The sequence below is a fragment of the Sapajus apella genome, unplaced genomic scaffold, assembly GCF_009761245.1.
Source record: "Sapajus apella isolate SASKATOON/1434 unplaced genomic scaffold, GSC_monkey_1.0 scaffold51, whole genome shotgun sequence".
In the NCBI taxonomy this organism is placed as follows: domain Eukaryota; kingdom Metazoa; phylum Chordata; class Mammalia; order Primates; family Cebidae; genus Sapajus; species Sapajus apella.
In genome coordinates, this window is record NW_022436991.1 from 10,778,842 (window position 1) to 10,796,046 (window position 17,205).

General features: G+C 46.3%; 1 protein-coding gene across 1 annotated transcript in view; it reads left to right on the forward strand.

The window, feature by feature from the left end:
- The window catches only part of CACNG3 (calcium voltage-gated channel auxiliary subunit gamma 3), a 104,400-nt gene extending 88,696 nt beyond the window's left edge, over positions 1 to 15,704 (forward strand). The window contains exons 3-4 of the mRNA XM_032242969.1: positions 8,139 to 8,279; positions 14,643 to 15,704. Of these exons, the coding sequence (XP_032098860.1) occupies positions 8,139 to 8,279; positions 14,643 to 15,154 (653 nt within the window). The 3' untranslated portion in view covers positions 15,155 to 15,704. The remainder of the gene's footprint in view (positions 1 to 8,138; positions 8,280 to 14,642) is intronic.
- Positions 15,705 to 17,205: the final 1,501 nt, after the last annotated feature.

Here is a 17,205-nt window from a genome sequence, read left to right on the forward strand (position 1 = left end):
GGGGGGAGGGAGGGAGGAAGGAAGGGAGGGAGGGAGGAAGGGAGGGAGTGAGGGAGAGTAAGTGAGTCAAAACTGAAAGGTTCTTTTTAGTTAGTTTAGGAGAAAAATCTAAGGAACTGTCTCTAACTTGAATGCAAGTTTTCACCTTCCCCGGAGGGTTGATTGGAGGTGCTAATGGCAGAGTGCTAATGGGTGAGGTGAGGTGCTAATGGGTGAGGTCCCAAGGGGCAAGGTGTGGAGAATAAATACAAACCCAAGTTCACCAATCCTTTGACTTCCCTCCAGTTTCAATCCTACTGGGACAGGGCCAATGTTTCTGTAGGATTTTTCCGAGGTCAGTAACCTGAATATGAGATGAACTGTCACAACTATAGTGTGTAGGAGCCAATAGAGTGTGGTGGCTTTGAGCCAAGGCCTTTGGAACCTCTTTGACCCTCGTTTGACTCTACTAGATGGGCAAGTGTCTTTACCTCTCTAGTTCCTGTCTTCACTTTTTTCTAAAATGCAGATTATAATATCATCCATCTGACAGGGTCATGAAAATTAAATAAACTAAATCATATTACTCTTAGTTTGGGGCCCAACACATAGTCAGAAGGCAGTAATATGCATTTGCTCCCGTTTTTTGCATGGGATTAGCAATAGCAAAATTCACTGCAGAGATGAGGCTTCCATTGGCCCAGGAGGCACAGAGAGAACTTGATTTTGAATTTCAGTATAATTTCCTCAGCAAGAATGTGTGTTGAGTTCACTCAAAATGATAATGAGGCCAAGTGCAATGGCTCACACCTGTAATCCCAGCACTTTAGGTGGCCAAGGTGATAGGATCACTTAAGCCAGGAGTTCAAGACCAGTCTGGGCAACATAGCAAGTCACCAACTCTACAGAAAAAAAAATTTTTTTTTTAATTATCCAGGCATGGTCGTGCACACCTTTAGTCCCAGCTACTTGGGAGGCTGAGGTAGGCAGATTGCTTGAGCCCAGGAAGCTGAGGCTGCTGTGAGCCATGATTGTGCCATTGCACTACTTCGTGGGCAACAGAGCAAGACCCTGTCTTAGTGAATAAACAAATAAATAAAATACATATAGACGTATCATTTATCCTTTTTCAGTCCTAATCCATCCACTAGAATTTATTCAACCCCTTGCCAACCTAAAAGGGAGAAGTTAAGGCAGAATTAATAAAAGTAGAGAATTTATTTGGGCCAAGAATGAGGGTTGCAACCTGGGAGCATAGATCCAAGTTGCCCCGAATGTAAACTCCAATTAGCAGCAGTAACAGGTGGATTTTGAAAGGTGAAGGAAAGGGGACAGGGAGTGGTCTGATATAAGTTGTTTGTCAAGAATTTTCCTTGGAGTGGGGCACAGTGGCTTATGCCTGTAATCCCAGCATTTTGGGAGGCTAAGGTGGGTGGATCACCTGAGGTCAGGAGTTCAAGACTAGCCTGACCAACATGGTAAAACCCCATCTCTACGAAAAATACAAAAAAATAGCCAGGTATGGTGGTGTACACCTGTAATCCCAGCTACTTGGGAGGCTGAGGCATGAGAATCACTTGAACCTGAGAGGTGGAGATTGCAGTGAGCCAAGATTGCACCACTGCACTCCAGCCTGGATGACACGGTAAGACTTTATCTCAAAAAAAAAAAAAAGAATTTTCCTTGATTTACAGAAATAATATTGATTAGTGATTGGCTATAGGGTGTGGAGGATAGTTCAGATGCAGCATTGTTAGGTTAATTTACGATACTTGTGGCACAAGCAAGCAATTTCAAGAGATGAGTACACAGCTCAAAGAGGCGAGTAGGACCTGATCACTCTCTCATTTCTCTCTGGGCTTGATGATTAAAAGGGCTTGCATTACTCAGATAAAAGTTGTTTTCTCTTCCCACCTCTCACATCAGCAGTTCAAAAAGATTTGGTGTGAGGAGAAAAATTAGCCGCACTTCGAGATGTAGCTTGACCCAAGTTAGGGAGATGACACAGATTACTTGCATGTTCTCAGTAGAGAATGGCGTTAGTCATCAGTGGGGTTTTACCAGAGTGCCCCAGATTTTCTTTGTTTTTCTTTTTTATGTTGATAAAACATTTTATGTTTGCCCTGTTGGAGACTAAACAGAGCTGTGACTTCTACTTCACAACTTACATAGCTGATTTTAAGTTCTTCAGAGAGGCCCGTAGGTTTCCTAACAAAGTATTTTTCTCCCGTCTGGGAAGACGTCCCTCCCTCTCTCCTCACCCACTAGCCCACAGTCCACCGAAGCTTCACCTATAGCAGCAGAATCCAGCTAAGGTTAAGGAGAGGTCTTAATGAGCACACAGATTTCCTGCTGGAAATTTTAGAATTCCTGATCCAGCCACGTAGGGCTGGAAGCGCGTTCCCGCAGGGTTCTCCCTGCCTGACGGGTGTTCACGCTGCTGATCCCTGTCCTGACCCACAATCCTGGAAGGACTGGGTTCTGCATATTGACCTTTCTGCTGTTTCCTCTCTCTCCTATGCTCTTTGGGGTAAGCTGCAGCATAAACTCATAGCAGCGTTACCGGAAAGGGGTCTAGATCCAGACCCCAAGAGAGGGTTCTTGGATCTCACGCAAGAAAGATTCAGGGTGAGCAGGGCACGGTGACGCACGCCTGTAATCCCAGCACTTTGGGAGGCCGAGGCAGGAGGATCACCTGAGGTCGGGAGTTCGAGACCAGCCTGACCAACATGGAGAAACCCCATCTCTACTAAAAATAGAAAATCAGCCAGGCGTAGTGGCTCATGCCTGTAATCCCAGCTACTTGGGAGGCTGAGGCCAGAGAATCGCTCGAACCCGGGAGGCAGAAGTTGCGGTGAACTGAGATCACACCATTGCACTCCAGCCTGGGCAACAAGAGAAAATCTCTGTCTCAAAAAAAAAAAAAAAAAAAAAAAAGAAAAAAAAAAGATTAGAAAAGTAAAGAAATAAAAGAATGGCTACTCTATTGACAGAGCAGTGGCATGAACTGCTTGACCTAGTATAGTATGGTTATTTCTTGATTAACGGTAAACAAGAGGTAAATTATTCATGAGCTTTCCAGGGAAGGGACAGGCGATTCCCAGAACTGAGGGTTCCTCCCCCTTTTTGACAATAGGGTAACTGCTGACATTGCCATGGCATCTGTAAAGTGTCATGGCACTAGTGGGAGTGTCTCTTCACATCCTAATGTATTATAATTAGCATACAATGAGCAGTGAGGACAAGCAGAGGTCACTCTCATCACCATCTTGGTTTTGGCAGGTTTGGGCTGGCTTCTTTATTTTGTCTTGTTTTACAGCAGAGTCTTTGTGACCTGTGCCTTGTATTGACCCCCTATCTCATCCTGTGCTTGGGAATGCAGCCCAGCAGGTCTCAGCCACATTTTACCCAGCCCCTATTCAGGAGGGAGTCGCTCTGTTTCCAACGCCTCTGACAGCAGAAGGTTCAAAGCCCACACGTTCTGTTGACTAGAGACGCCCGCAACACAGCATTGGACTCAGAAAGCCCTATTCAGACTCTGATGATGAGGCTACACTTGAACAAGCTTATGTCTCCACCCGTAAGACCCTAACTTAGCTCCACACAATGTGGGGAGAAGAAACAGGGAAAGAAGACAATAAAAACCTCTTCAATCTGAAGTCACCCTGTGCCCACTGGGCTAGAACAAATGCAAGGTGAACTTCCACTGACTTAGGAGAAACTGACAGCAGAAAATGTCCTGTCTGAGGCAGACCCTTATAGTCAGAGTTGATAGAATCTACTTGTATCTCATTTGTGGGGCAAAGAACGGGGTCTCCCCACTAATGGGTTCCCAAATGATGATTGCACCACTTGGGAAACAGTCACATTTACATATCTCCCATCCACATGTTTCAAACATAAACTTTTTTTTTTTTTTTTTTTTTTGAGATAGGGTCTTACTCTGTCATTCAGGCTGGAGTGCAGGGGCACGATCACCATCATGTCTGGCTAATTTCTTTTTACATTTTTTGTAGAGGTAGGATCCCTCTATGTTACCCAGGCTGGTCTCAAACTCCTGTCCTCAAACGATCCACCTGCCTTGGCCCTCCCAGAGGGCTGAGATTACAGGCATGAGCCACTGGGCCAGGCCCAAATATCCCCTTTTGTAACCAACACAGTTCAATAGCTTCAAGCACTCAGATCATTTCCATAGGGCACACATCAAAGGTTAATCATCCTTTGATTTTTTTAAGGTATTCACTTTTTATTAATTACACTCACTACATTGAATATTCAAGCAATTCCTGAGTTCAAATGCAATGTAAATGATCCCTTTAAGATTAGTCCACAAGTCCCAAACAGGTGTTTGAAACCGCTGGAGGAGACCCTCCCCCCAACAATATTTACAGGTGCCCAAGGCAAGAATCCAGTTGGAAACCCATAGGTCATCTGTGTACATTTTTACAAATTATGAATAAGTTGTGCCCACAACTGGGCCCATTAAAAATAAGCTACACTCACATACAGAACCCCAGAACTCTGGGATGGCCCCCTAGACCTGGGAGCTAGAAAAAAAACCAGGAGCCAGCTCTGCCACCTGTAAGCCTGCATAGTAGCAGAGAACTGCAGGACTTTGCAGCAGGCCAGAACTCAGCAAGGACACTAATCATGCTCCCAGAGAGTCAGAGCAGTCAGGTTCTCCTCCCCAACACCTGGCTTCTCCCAGCAGGATTTCCAGGCAGTTTGAAATGCATCCCAAAATTTTAACATTGCAGCAGAGGAGTGGTAGGGATGCAGTTTGATCTGCAACTCTGACTGCCCAGCTCTCATGTCTGGTGATTTGGGACAGCCACCTTGAAACTGTTAGCAAACGCCAGGCATTCAGTCTAGGTCCCATTGCTCACCCATAGAAAACCAATTCTTGAGACAAGTGTTGCCGAGGAAGAAGGTTTTATTCTGACGACATCAGTCAGAGAGATGGAAGACAAACCTCAAATCCATTTCCACCCCAACCACTAACTAAAGTAAGGATTGGCATAACTGGGAAGAAAAACAGGAGGGGCAAGGAAGAGGATTTAGCCAGCAGGCAGCAGGTGCACTTCATTTCATTGAAACATACACATGTAAGTTTCTCAAGCTTCAGTTCATGGGCATCCAGCCTGTTAGAAAAGTGGACCAACTTCAGCCAGGCATGGTAGCTCACACCTGTAACCCCAGCACTTTGGGAGGCCAAGGCAGGTGGATCATCTGAGGTCAGGAGTTCGAGACCAGCCTGACCAATATGGTGAAACGCCATCTCTATTAAAACAAAAATTAGCGAGGGATGGTGGCATGCACCTGAAGTCCCAGCCACTCAGGAGGTTGAGACAGGAGAATTGTTTGAACCTGGATGGCGGAGGTTGCAGTGAGAGACTGCACCATTGCACTCCAAACTGGGTGACAGAGCAAGACTAATTCTCAAAAAAAAAAAAAAAAAAAAAGAAAGAAAGAAAGAAAAGAGAAGACAAAAAAGAAAAGAAAATTGGGCTGTTTCAAAAACCAAAGCAAAATCCCTTCCGTCTTTTCTTAAGAGAACCTCACCCCTGTGTGCCCTCAGCCCCCCACTTCAGGTCTTCCCCTTCATCCCTCTAGGACCCACAGGTTAAATAAGTTACCAGACTTTCAGAAAACTGAGAACACAAACAAGCAAACAAATGAGAGCGCAGTAGCCAATGAAAATGGCTGCGGCTAAACAGGCAGAAAACATATAGTGAATATGAAAGTTAAAGGCTTGAACACTGAGTAATGTCAACTAAGCTTTGAACCCCTGAGTCAAAATAAACTCATGTCCTCCCTGGCCCTCCACTCCCTTGCATGTGTCCTTGGTCAGGAGAGGATCCTCCATTCGCTCAGCACCTAAGACGAAACACGACTTGCAGCCCACAGCCAATCAGCTAATTCTGTTGGCTTTACTTTCAAAATATAAAGTACACCCTGAATCTGGCCACACCTTACCACGTCAGGTGTACCACCCCAGTCCATGAAGGGCTCTTGCCTGGGTTCTGGGTTTTTTGTTTGTTTGTTTTGGTTTTGAGACGAGATCTTATTCTATTGCCCAGGCTGGAGTACAGTGGTATCATATCAGCTCACTGCAGCCTCTGCCTCCCCAGCTCAAGTGATCCTCCTACATGCCACCATGCCTGGCTTATTTTTAATTTTTTTAGTAGAGATGGGGTTTTGTCATGTTGCCCAGGCTGATCTCAAACTCCTGACCTCAAGTGATCCTCCCGTTTCAACCTCCCAAAGTGCAACAGGGCTCTGCCCCCAGAAGGACCCCACCCTTGGCTCCATGCTCTGCTGTCTCCATCTTGAAATTCTTAACAATTCTGGAACAAGAAACCTCACTGTTTTTTGTTTGTTTGTCTGTCTGGAGACGGAGTCTCAAACTGTTGCACAGGCTTGAGTGTAACAGCGCAATCTCGGCTCACTGCAACCTCCACTTCCTGGGGTCAAGTGATTCTCCTGCCTCAGCCTCCCGAGTAGCTAAGATTACAGCTAGTGATTTTTATATTTTTAGTAGAGATGGGATTTCACCATGTTGGCCAGACTGGTCTTGAACTCCTGATCTCAGGTGATCCACCCACCTCTGCCTCCCAAAGTGTTGGGATTACAGGCGTGAACCACAGTGCCCAGCTAGGGCCTCACATTTTTTGTGTTGCATTAGGCCCTGTAAATTATGTAGCTGGTCTTGCCTGCCATTGCTACTAGAGCATGAGGCCCATAGGACAGGACCCCTGGCTTCTTGGTACACCTATGAGCATGGAATTTATTCAGCTGATGTATTCTGGAATGGACCCACCAGGAAATACTCTTATACTGGTTGGGTAAATACTGGTACCCCCACCACAGGGGAGCCCTCTCCCAGGACCTTAGGGATCCAGGACTCTGCTCTGACCCCTCAGCCGGTATCTCTTTTGAAGGGCAGTGCCTGTGCCCTTGCTGTGGTTAAACATTCCAGCTATGACTGCAGCACCTGCCACAGCACCTGGCACCTAGTAGGTGCTCAAGAAATATCTGTCGAATGAATAAGCAAATTCATTTGTTCATTCGTGACTAAATGGGTATTCAATGGGTGTTGTCATTCTCCCCACTATGCAAATGTAGATGCCTACAGGGAAAGATTCTGCATTTTAATGAGCAGTATGTGGTCTGATGGGAGTCCCTGTACACAGGGCTGGCTGTGTCATTTGCAGGGTTCAGTGTGAAATGAAAATCGTGGGCTCTTAGACCAGGCGTAGTGGCTCATGCCTGTAATCCCAGCACTTTGGGAAGTTGAGACAGGAAGACTGCTTGAGGCCAGGAGTTCTAGACCAGCCTGGGTAACTTAGCAAGACCCCATGTCTACAAAAAATACAAAAATCAGCCGGACATGGTGGCACACGCCTGTAGTCCCAGCTACTTGAGTGGCTGAGCAGGAGGATCGTCTGAGCCTGGAAGGTTGAGGCTACAGTGAGCCATGATTGCACCACTGCACTCCAGCCAGAGTGACAGAATAAGCACCATCTCAAAAAACCTGAGACCAAAAACAAAAACAAAAAATATCCTTTTTTTGTGATCGCTCTTGATCTATCATGGTGTTTTCTATTTGCTATTTAATATCACCCTCCTTGGGTGCAGGGACATTCTCCCGGTGAGTGCAAACCCTCCCGGGGACCTGGGGCTTACACCCAACTCTGACTCTCCCTGTGTCCTTGCCTGGGCTCCCACCAAGGGTAAAGAGGGGCCCTTGGTGTAGTCGTTGGGCTGAAGAGGGAGAATGGGCATTTGAGAGTCTTTCAGGGAGGCAGGGAGGTGGGAAGGTGTTGGTGACAGGAGGGGAGGTAGGGAGTGGGGTGCCACATAAGTCAAAGCTGCAAGCACCAAAGCACGTGCCATTGTCCCATCAGACTTCACTTACGAAACACACATTTGATTATAAAATTGTTAAGACTCTCAGGATGGTGACTGCAGAACATCAACCCCAAGTGCCAAGACTCCTTCTAAGCACAGGCTCTGAGCACCTGGTCTTGTGCCCATGTCAAACATGGGCTCTGCTCTCCTTCCGTGCGGACTTCCTATCAGGCACCCCTATGCTTGCAGTGGGAGGACCCCAGGGGCTGGCTGGGTGCAGACAGAAGCCTCTCTCTTTCTCTCTGCAGGAGCTGTGAGGGCCTCCAGTGTCTTCCCCATCCTCAGTGTCACACTGCTGTTCTTCGGCGGGCTCTGTGTGGCAGCCAGTGAGTTTCACCGCAGCAGACACAATGTCATTCTCAGCGCAGGCATCTTTTTTGTCTCTGCAGGTGAGTGTCTGGCCCTAGCCCTGAGATCTTCACAGACACCAAACATAAGCCAGGGCCGCATGGAGGAAGCAATGTTATTCAGATCTCCCTACCAGGGAAGGAGCAAGAAAATGTTCCAGTTGTTGTGCTAAGGATGAGAACTCAAAGAATTTCATTAGAATCAAAGGTGTCAAAACTCTAGCTAAAGCCGGCATGAGGGAAAGACAGGGAGGAAGCCGGATGGCAGGATCAGCTGAGACTGAAACAGAGAGAGGGGGAAGGAGAAAAAGGCAGGAAAGGAAAAGAGAGAAGGAGAGAGAGATTAACAGGAGTGTACATACATGCTTGCTGCTTGCATATATGATGGGTGTGAACTGACCGTGTTTTAAAGTGTTCCACTTTGACTGGGGAAGCTGAAGCAGGAGGATCATTTGAGCCCAGGAGTTCAAGACCAGCCGGGGCAGCATAGTGAGACTGATATCTCAAAAAAGAAAATTTTTTTTAATTAAAAAATTAGCTGGGCGTAGTGGTGCACACCTGTGGTCTCAGCAACTCAGGAAGCTAAGATGGGAGGATCACTTGAGCCCAGGAGGTCAAGGCTGCAGTGAGCGAAGATCATGCCACTGCACTCCAGCCTGGGTGACAAAGTGAGGTCCTATCACCAAATAAGTAAATGTAAAAATATAGAGTTGCATTTCAGTGTTCACTTGGGCATGTTCATATATAATCTCTGGCCCTTTGAGATATGTGTTTGCCAGCTAACTATTATTCAAGCCTCTCTTACTCACCATTGTATACTCCTCCACCCTTCCCATGCCAATCAACACTCTGCCATCACCATGCAAAGTTGGAAAGTCATCACCAAAGTCCAGCCCCATCCAGCATTTGAAGTGCTCAAATCCTCCTATCATTCCAAGCATCTCTGAGAACAAGGTAAAACCAGCAGCCCAGATGCTCTCCAGGAAGACCTTACAGTCCGTAGCAGCCCTGACCAGAAGAAGGCACAGGGTGGCAAGGGTGCTGAGGGACACCCTTCACAAAAGGGGCCTGTTCTCTGCCTTCTCTCACCTCCCTCCACCTCCATCCCTTCGCTGGTGGCCTGTCTTCCTTGATTCCCTCTGAGTTTTCTTCCTTCATCCTTGCTTTCATCCCTTTACCATCTCTTCCTACCCCACTCCTTTTGGAGTGGATCAGTGCCATCTGGATGAAATGCTTTAGAGAAGCAAAGAGCAGGTCAGGGACAGAGGAAGATGGCTCTGGACTCTGGTGATGACTTTCAGACTTTGCAAGGTGATGGCAGAGTATTGATTGGAATGGGGACAGTGTCAGAGAGTACAAAATGGTGAGAAAGAGTGGCTTGCAGCCCCCTTGGATTTCAGTCCTGGATCCACCAATCAGGCCTTGGGAAATGTGATCAACTCTCTGTAATTTGTTTTCCTTGACTATGACACAGCAAATAATAATAGTACCACCTGCAGCTGGGCTTGGTTGCTCACGCCTGTAATCCCAGCACTTTGGAAGGCCAAGGCAGAAGAATCACTTGAGCACAGGCTTTCAAGACTACCATGGGCAACATTGTGAGACTCAATCTGCACAAAAGTTTAAAAATTAGCTAGATATGTTAGTGGGTGCCTACTGATCCAGCTACTCAGGAGGCTGAGGTGGGAGGATGGCTAGAGTCTGGGAGGTCAAGGCTGCAGTGAGCCATGATCATGCCACTGCACTCCAGCCTGGGTGACAGAGCAAGGCCCTGTCTCAAAATCATAATCATAATCATAATAGTACCAGCTGCATGGGGTTTACTGAAAGGAAACTGTATTAGTTTGTTCTCACACTGCTGATAAAAACGTACCCACGACTGGGTAATTTATAAAAGAAAGAGGTTTAATTGTCTCACTGTTCTGCATGGCTGGGAATGTCTCACAATTGTGATGGAAGGCAAAGGAGGAGCAAAGTCACATCTTACATGGCAGCAGTCAAGAGAGCTTGTGCAGGAGAACTCCACTTTACAAAACCATCAGATCACGCCTGTAATCCCAGCACTTTGGGATGCCAAGGTGGGAGGATCACGAGGGTCAGCAGATCGAAACCATCCTGGCCAACCTGGTGAAACCCCATCTCTACTAAAAATACAAAAATTAGGTGGGTGTGGTGGCACACGCTTGCAATCCCAGCTACTTGGAAGGCTGAGGCAGGAGAATCTCTTGAACCCAGGAGGCGGAGGTTCCAGTGAGCTGAGATGGCACCACTGCACTCCAGCCTGGCGACAAAGCGAGACTCTATCACAAAAAAAAAAAAAAAAAAAAAAAAAAAAACCATCAGATCTCATGAGACTTATTCACTACCACAGGAACAATATGGGGGAAACGCCCCCCGTGATTCAATTATCTCCACCTGGCCTCACCCTTGACAACTGGGGATTATTACAATTCAAGGTGAGATTTGGGTGGGGACACAGAGACTGAAGAGAGAAAGCACAGTATTATTTTCTACTATTAGAAAAGGAGCAACAATACAGTTCCAAAATCTGGAGCCCCACAAGACCTTGCTCAAATTCCTTCCCCACTCCTTCCCTTTCTGTGAGATAAGAAAGTGAGACTGTCTAAAGCTGAGTCGCTGGGAACTGACGCCAGCAACAGACCAGAAAGAAAACTGCCATCTTGCCCCAGGGGGATGAGATCAGCCCACAGGTGGCGGTGGCCTCGACCTTGCTCTGTGTGGACAGATGTTAGCATCTGCAAACCCAGGGACTTGTTTTATCTTGAGGCACAGTTCCTATCACAGCACCCAGGCGACTATGTCCAGACCTCCGGGGTGCTGCGGGATCCAGAGGATGAGTACCAGTGTTATGCTGATGTGAGACTTTTCTAAGAACAAGAGAAGATCATTATTTTGTCCCCCAAGGGGATTGTTAGGGAAGAGTGTGTCACCAGCAACTTTCTTCTCACAAGAGGCATTGTGAGAGGTGGCAGGTGGAGTAGACACATAGGAACTAGAAAGCTAGTGAGTCCATGGAGGAAGCCCTGATGGGAAGGCAGAGGCTTGGGGTCTAATCCTAGACCCTTCCACTGAACTCCCCAAAGAACCCCAAGATCCTGTTTTTCCACCTCTAAAATGAAAGGAGTAGATGATTTACTACTCTCTAAGGCTCTTTTTTGCTCATCTTACACTAAGGTTGATCATTTGAGCCAAGCAATTAACAACGCTTTAAATCAGTAAATAAGAGTGCTGGGGGAAAAAAGACAGAGAAAACTATTCTTTATTGAGCACCTACTATGTATCAGATACTATGCAGAATGCTCAAGAGCATGAGCTCTGCAGTCAGGCTGCCTGGTGCAAATCTAGGTCTACTACTTCCCTTCTGTGTGACCTTGGGCAAGTCACTTAACCTTTCTATGCTTCATTTATTTCCCCATCTGAAAAAAGAGACGCATAATGGCCCCACCTCTTGAAGCTGTTAACAGGATTAAATGAGTTGGTAGAGATAAAGTGCCCAGAGTGGTGCCTATCATCCAGTATGTGTTCAACACATAGTAGCTGTTATCATATGCCATTTAATCCTCATACAAACTCCACCCATTCACTCATTCAACAAATATGGACTGCCCTCTTGCTATGAATCAGGCTCTGGGCTGGGAGATACCATAACAATGAACAAGATAAGCATAGTCCCTGCCCTCAGGGAGCTTACAGTCTGAAAGTAGGACAAAGCAATTGCCTACTCAGATCTTGTCTTCCCTAAGCCTTGTTACTGAAATCTAAATCCATCATGGCTGAGAGTTCTGGATTCAAATCCCACTTCAACCATTTTCCATTAGGCTGGTGCAAAAGTAATTGTGGTTCTTGCAATTACTTTTAATTTAATAGCTGTGCTCGACATGGGAAATTACCTATCTTCTCTGTGTCTGTTTTCCCATCTGTAAAAGGGGAATCATTTTTTAAGTGAACCTGTTGCAATGATTAATAGTTATGATGCATATAAAGACTTTGCACAGTGCCTGGCACATGGTAAGTGGCCTATAGATAACTGGCAATTTGCTTGGCTCCCTATCAGCCTAGTCTGACATCTGAGCCTCTCTTTGAACTTCTTTCTTTCCTTCCCCACCCCGCCCCATCCCCTGCTGTCCCCAGAAAGACTTCCTTTGGGGAGTTTTCAAACTTTGCCACCAAAATATTCCTACTGGCAGAGGATAGAGAAAACATGGCCTGGGGGAGTCAGGGGGCTCAATAGAAGCCACCTTCATTGAGCTGAGACGTCTTTGAAGTCTGCCTCCCATTTAACTTAAAAATTCATGTGAATTCTGCCTTCTCCTCCTTATTATATCCTTGTTCATTTTAATATAAAAGAATATGTCTTCCCTACTCATCTTCAAGCCAAATTGACACTCCAGGAAGAGGAGCCGTTTGTCACCCTGTGGTTTCTTGCAGCTTGACACAGAGCTGGATGTGTCAATCCCCATAATAAGAAATAGCTCAGTGATGAGAACTTGCTGCCTACCTGCTGAATGTCTGTGCTGGGTAGAGCCAAGAGGAGGCAGGAGAGAAGCAGATTTTGTCTCTGTACTTTGGAGACAAGTTTTAGATGAAGTATGATCAGAAGCCCTATTCAAAATATCGAGGCTAGTCATGGTGGCTCATGTCTGTAATCCCAATGTTTTGAGAAACCAAGGTGTGAGCATGACTTGAGGCCAGGAGCTCAAAACCAGACTGGGCAATATAGCAAGGTTCCATCTCTACCAAAAAAAATTTTTTTTAATTGGCTGTGCTTGGTGGCACCTACCTATAGTCCCAGCTATTCAGGAGGCTGAGGAGGGAGGATGCCTTGAGCCCAGGAGGTTGAGGCTACAGTGAGCTATAATTGTTCCACTGCACTCCAGCCTGGGAAACAGAGCAAGACCCCATCTCTTAAAAAAACAAAACAACAAAACTCATAACCCTGATGCATGTGCACCAGCTAATCAGAATGGTGGCACTGGAGCACAGGCCTGTGTCTGCTGCCCTACCAAGCTTTAACCCTTTGGTTGCTAGACTGTAGGGAGATCTTGGGGATGCCCAAGTTCAAAGAGTATAGAACATTCAAGGAATGGAGTGAGAATTCAGGAGGCTCCTGGAAATGGTTACTCACCAACTGTTGTCGGAAACTGTAATGAGGGACAACCTCCATTTAGCACCACCCTACAGGTAGCCTAAATTTGGAGGCAAAGAGATGCCAGCTGGTGTACCAACAACCTCCATGAGTCATTGTTGGCACCAAGCCCTGGACGAGGCCCTTGAAACAAAGAAACAAGAAGAGACATATCCCCTTCAGAGAAAGAACATGAGAAAGGTAGGCAGAGATGTGCACAGCCCCCCAAACCTCCTGCTCCTACTGACCGCCACCTGGAGAATTGATTCCTCTCTAGTGGGCTAAGCAGCTATTTCCAGCAATATTGGCACTTGGGGAAGCTATGTCTGCAAGGCTCGCCTGTTGGAGGTAACAGCTTCCTGTTCCCCAAGTCCTGGTGCCTGGTGCTCAAACAACAGCTGATCTGAAGCATTATCATATCCTGTGCAGATAAAAAGACTTGGTAAGCTCCCACCTCTTCCCCATGGGTTTATTTATTGTCCCAAGTTGCAGCTCCAGACCCATACATTTCCACTGGGCAGCTCCATTTGGAGTTTCCATAAGCACTTCCAACTTAATGTGTTCAAACCTCCTCTTCTGTCTAAACCTGGATTCTCTGCTGCCTCTTATTTGAGCTCAAAATGCCACCAGCCTCCCAAGCATCCAAGTTAGAACCCTAGTAACTCATTCTCAATTCCTTCTCTCACATGCCATCGTCAACCGTCTTTCATCTCCTGGCTCACCCCTATTTAATTTCCAGGCTCTGGCTCAAATGTCACCTCATCTTCAGCACGAGGTGCTGTCTTTCTCTCTCCTTTTGCTCCTGAGCCATTTTTATGTGGCTCCGATAAAACTCTTACTGTATTTTCCTGTAATTGCATTTACATGTCAGTCTTTGCTACTAATGATAAAGAATTCAAGGGCAGGGACATGTATCTTGTTCATTTTACAATCTTCATGGTTTAGTGCCAAAGATTAAGTGTTGATGAGATGAATTGCTTCTAAGGGAAAAGTAAGTGCATTCTGAGTTCTACTGTACTTGCTGTAGGAGTAGGGTGTGCTCTTGAGCTGAATACACATTGCCTGGAACTGAGCAGCAGAATTCTTCATTTCCCAAGTGACAGACCATGCAAAAGAGCTCTGTGGTTGGATTTCCCAGCTATAATCCATTGTCCTCTGTCCCCGTTACCTCCACATTTTCTATAAATATTTTAAGATGGAATGTGACAGTTCTCTCTGAGTTTTATAAAAGACATGTTTTTCTTTTTCCCTTCTCTTAGGGTTAAGCAACATCATTGGCATCATAGTTTATATATCAGCCAATGCCGGAGACCCCGGGCAACGTGACTCCAAAAAAAGTTACTCCTATGGTTGGTCCTTTTATTTCGGAGCCTTCTCTTTCATCATCGCAGAAATTGTAGGAGTGGTTGCCGTGCACATCTATATTGAAAAACATCAGCAGTTACGAGCCAAATCCCACTCGGAGTTCCTGAAGAAATCTACTTTTGCCCGCCTCCCACCCTACAGGTATCGATTCCGGAGGCGGTCAAGTTCTCGCTCCACTGAGCCCAGATCCCGAGACCTGTCCCCCATCAGCAAAGGCTTCCACACCATCCCTTCCACTGACATCTCGATGTTCACTCTCTCCCGGGACCCCTCAAAGATCACCATGGGGACCCTCCTCAACTCTGACCGGGACCACGCTTTTCTACAGTTCCACAATTCCACACCCAAAGAGTTCAAAGAGTCACTGCATAATAATCCGGCCAACAGGCGCACCACGCCCGTCTGAACTGACCTCTGACCTCTGCCCCACGCCCAGCACAGCCTTGGGGGAAGTGTACAGAGATGTCTCTGAGGTTGCATGGCATGGTCCTCGTGATGGTATTACTTTTTACAAAGAATGAAACCAAATGGACTCAGCCCTCTCCCACATTTGCCCCTCACCCTCCAAGTCCTAACCCCTCCATCCCTCCCTAAGTTTTCAAGCCAATCCCTTAATGTCATTCCTCTCTCTGTGTATCTGTGCCAGATGTTTTCCTTTCTTCCTTCTTTACTGGAAGGACCTCCACATTCTTCCCTCCTTGGAAGAGGACTTTACTCAAAGTCACGGGTGGTGACCAGGGGGGATTTCTGAATCCCCATCAGGCGGGTTCATAGTTGTTCCCATTGTCTACTCACTCAAATCCTCAGGAAACCAACCACCGCCCAGGTGGCCCTGAGGGAGGCATTCACCTTTACATGTTAGGAAAACATGACCAGAAATCAAAGATGTCAGAGCCCCGAAGCAGCTAATGTAATAAGCACTCATGTTATTAAAGGTTTTGCCTTGTCGTAACCCACTGAGCCAGGGGTGTTTTGTTTCTTTTGGATGTTTCCTACACAGACTCACTCCCCAGCCTCCAAACTGGTTCATGTCCATCTTGGACTCCCAACTTAGCTCATCCACACTTGAGCCACTAGGGAGGATCTCCCTGCACCTTTGGAAGCTAGTAAGGTGTTCTGTTCCCACAAATGTCCAAATCAGTGTGTCCCTCCACCTGAATTCCTGGAGGCTACCTGTGGCTGGGTGAATAAACGCTGATTTTCAAGATCTAACTCTGGCACACAACAACTCTAGAACCTTGGGCAAGTCCTCTAAGCCTCAAGCCTCAGTCTCCTCATCTGTAAAATGGAACATGATCATAGCACTCTTCTCCACAGAGTTGTGAGGCTTAAATAAAACATTGCGTGTAAAATGATTAGCACATTGCAAACAATCAATATATATTTTTCAGTGTTTCAGGTGGATTTTAGGCAGAGTAAGCATCGTGTCGATCTGCTTGTGCTGTGATAACAAAATATCAAAATGGGCCAGGAGAGGCAGCATGTGCTTGTAGTCCCACCTCGTGGGACTACAGCCTTGAAGGCTGAAGTGGAAGGATCACTGGAGCCCAGGAGTTCAAGAGTTCAAGTCTAGCTGAGACCCCAGCTATTAAAAAAAAAAAAAAAAAAAAAAAAAAAAAAATCAAAGTCTGATGGCTTAAACAACAGACATTTATTTCTCACAGTTCTGGAGGCTAAGGATTCCAAGATTAAAATGTCAGTAACTTCAGTTTCTGCTCAGGGCTGCTCTTCCTGACTTGTAGACAGCAGCCTTCTTGCTGTATCCTCACATGATAGAAAGTAATCTCTCTCTCTCTCTCTCTCTCCCTCAGTTTCCCTTTTCATAAAGCCACAGATCCCATAGTGAGGGTCCTATGTGTCCCACACCCATGATCTCATCTAACCCTAATTATCTCCCAAAAATCTCATCTCCAAATACCATCACACTGGGGGTTAGGGATTCAACATATGCATTTTGGGGGGAATGGGAAGGTAGATGGGGACACAGTTCGGTCCACAAAAAGTGTTACTGTAGCAAGATAAAAGCCAAGTGGAAGTTACTTTATATAAAGGAGAGAAAGAGAGAATATAGTTTGCACAGGATCTGAGGGCTCTGGAAGAGAGAATGGAAGGATTTAGATATTTTAAATATTTGATGTTAGAAAGTATGAGAAATATGTTGGCCAGCCATGGTGGCTCACTTCTGTAATCCCAACACTTTGGGAGGCCAACATGGGCAGAATTACTTGGCCAAGTCCAGGAATTCGAGATAAGCCTGGACAACACAACGAAACCCTGTCTGACACTACAAAAAAAAAAAAATACAAAAATTAGCCGGGCATGGTGGCACATGCCTGTAGTCCCAGCTACTTGAGAGGCTGAGATGGAAGAATCACCTGAACTCAGGGAGGTGGAGGCTGCCATGAGCCATGATCACACCACTGCACTCCAGCCTGGGTGACAGAGTGAGGCCCTGTC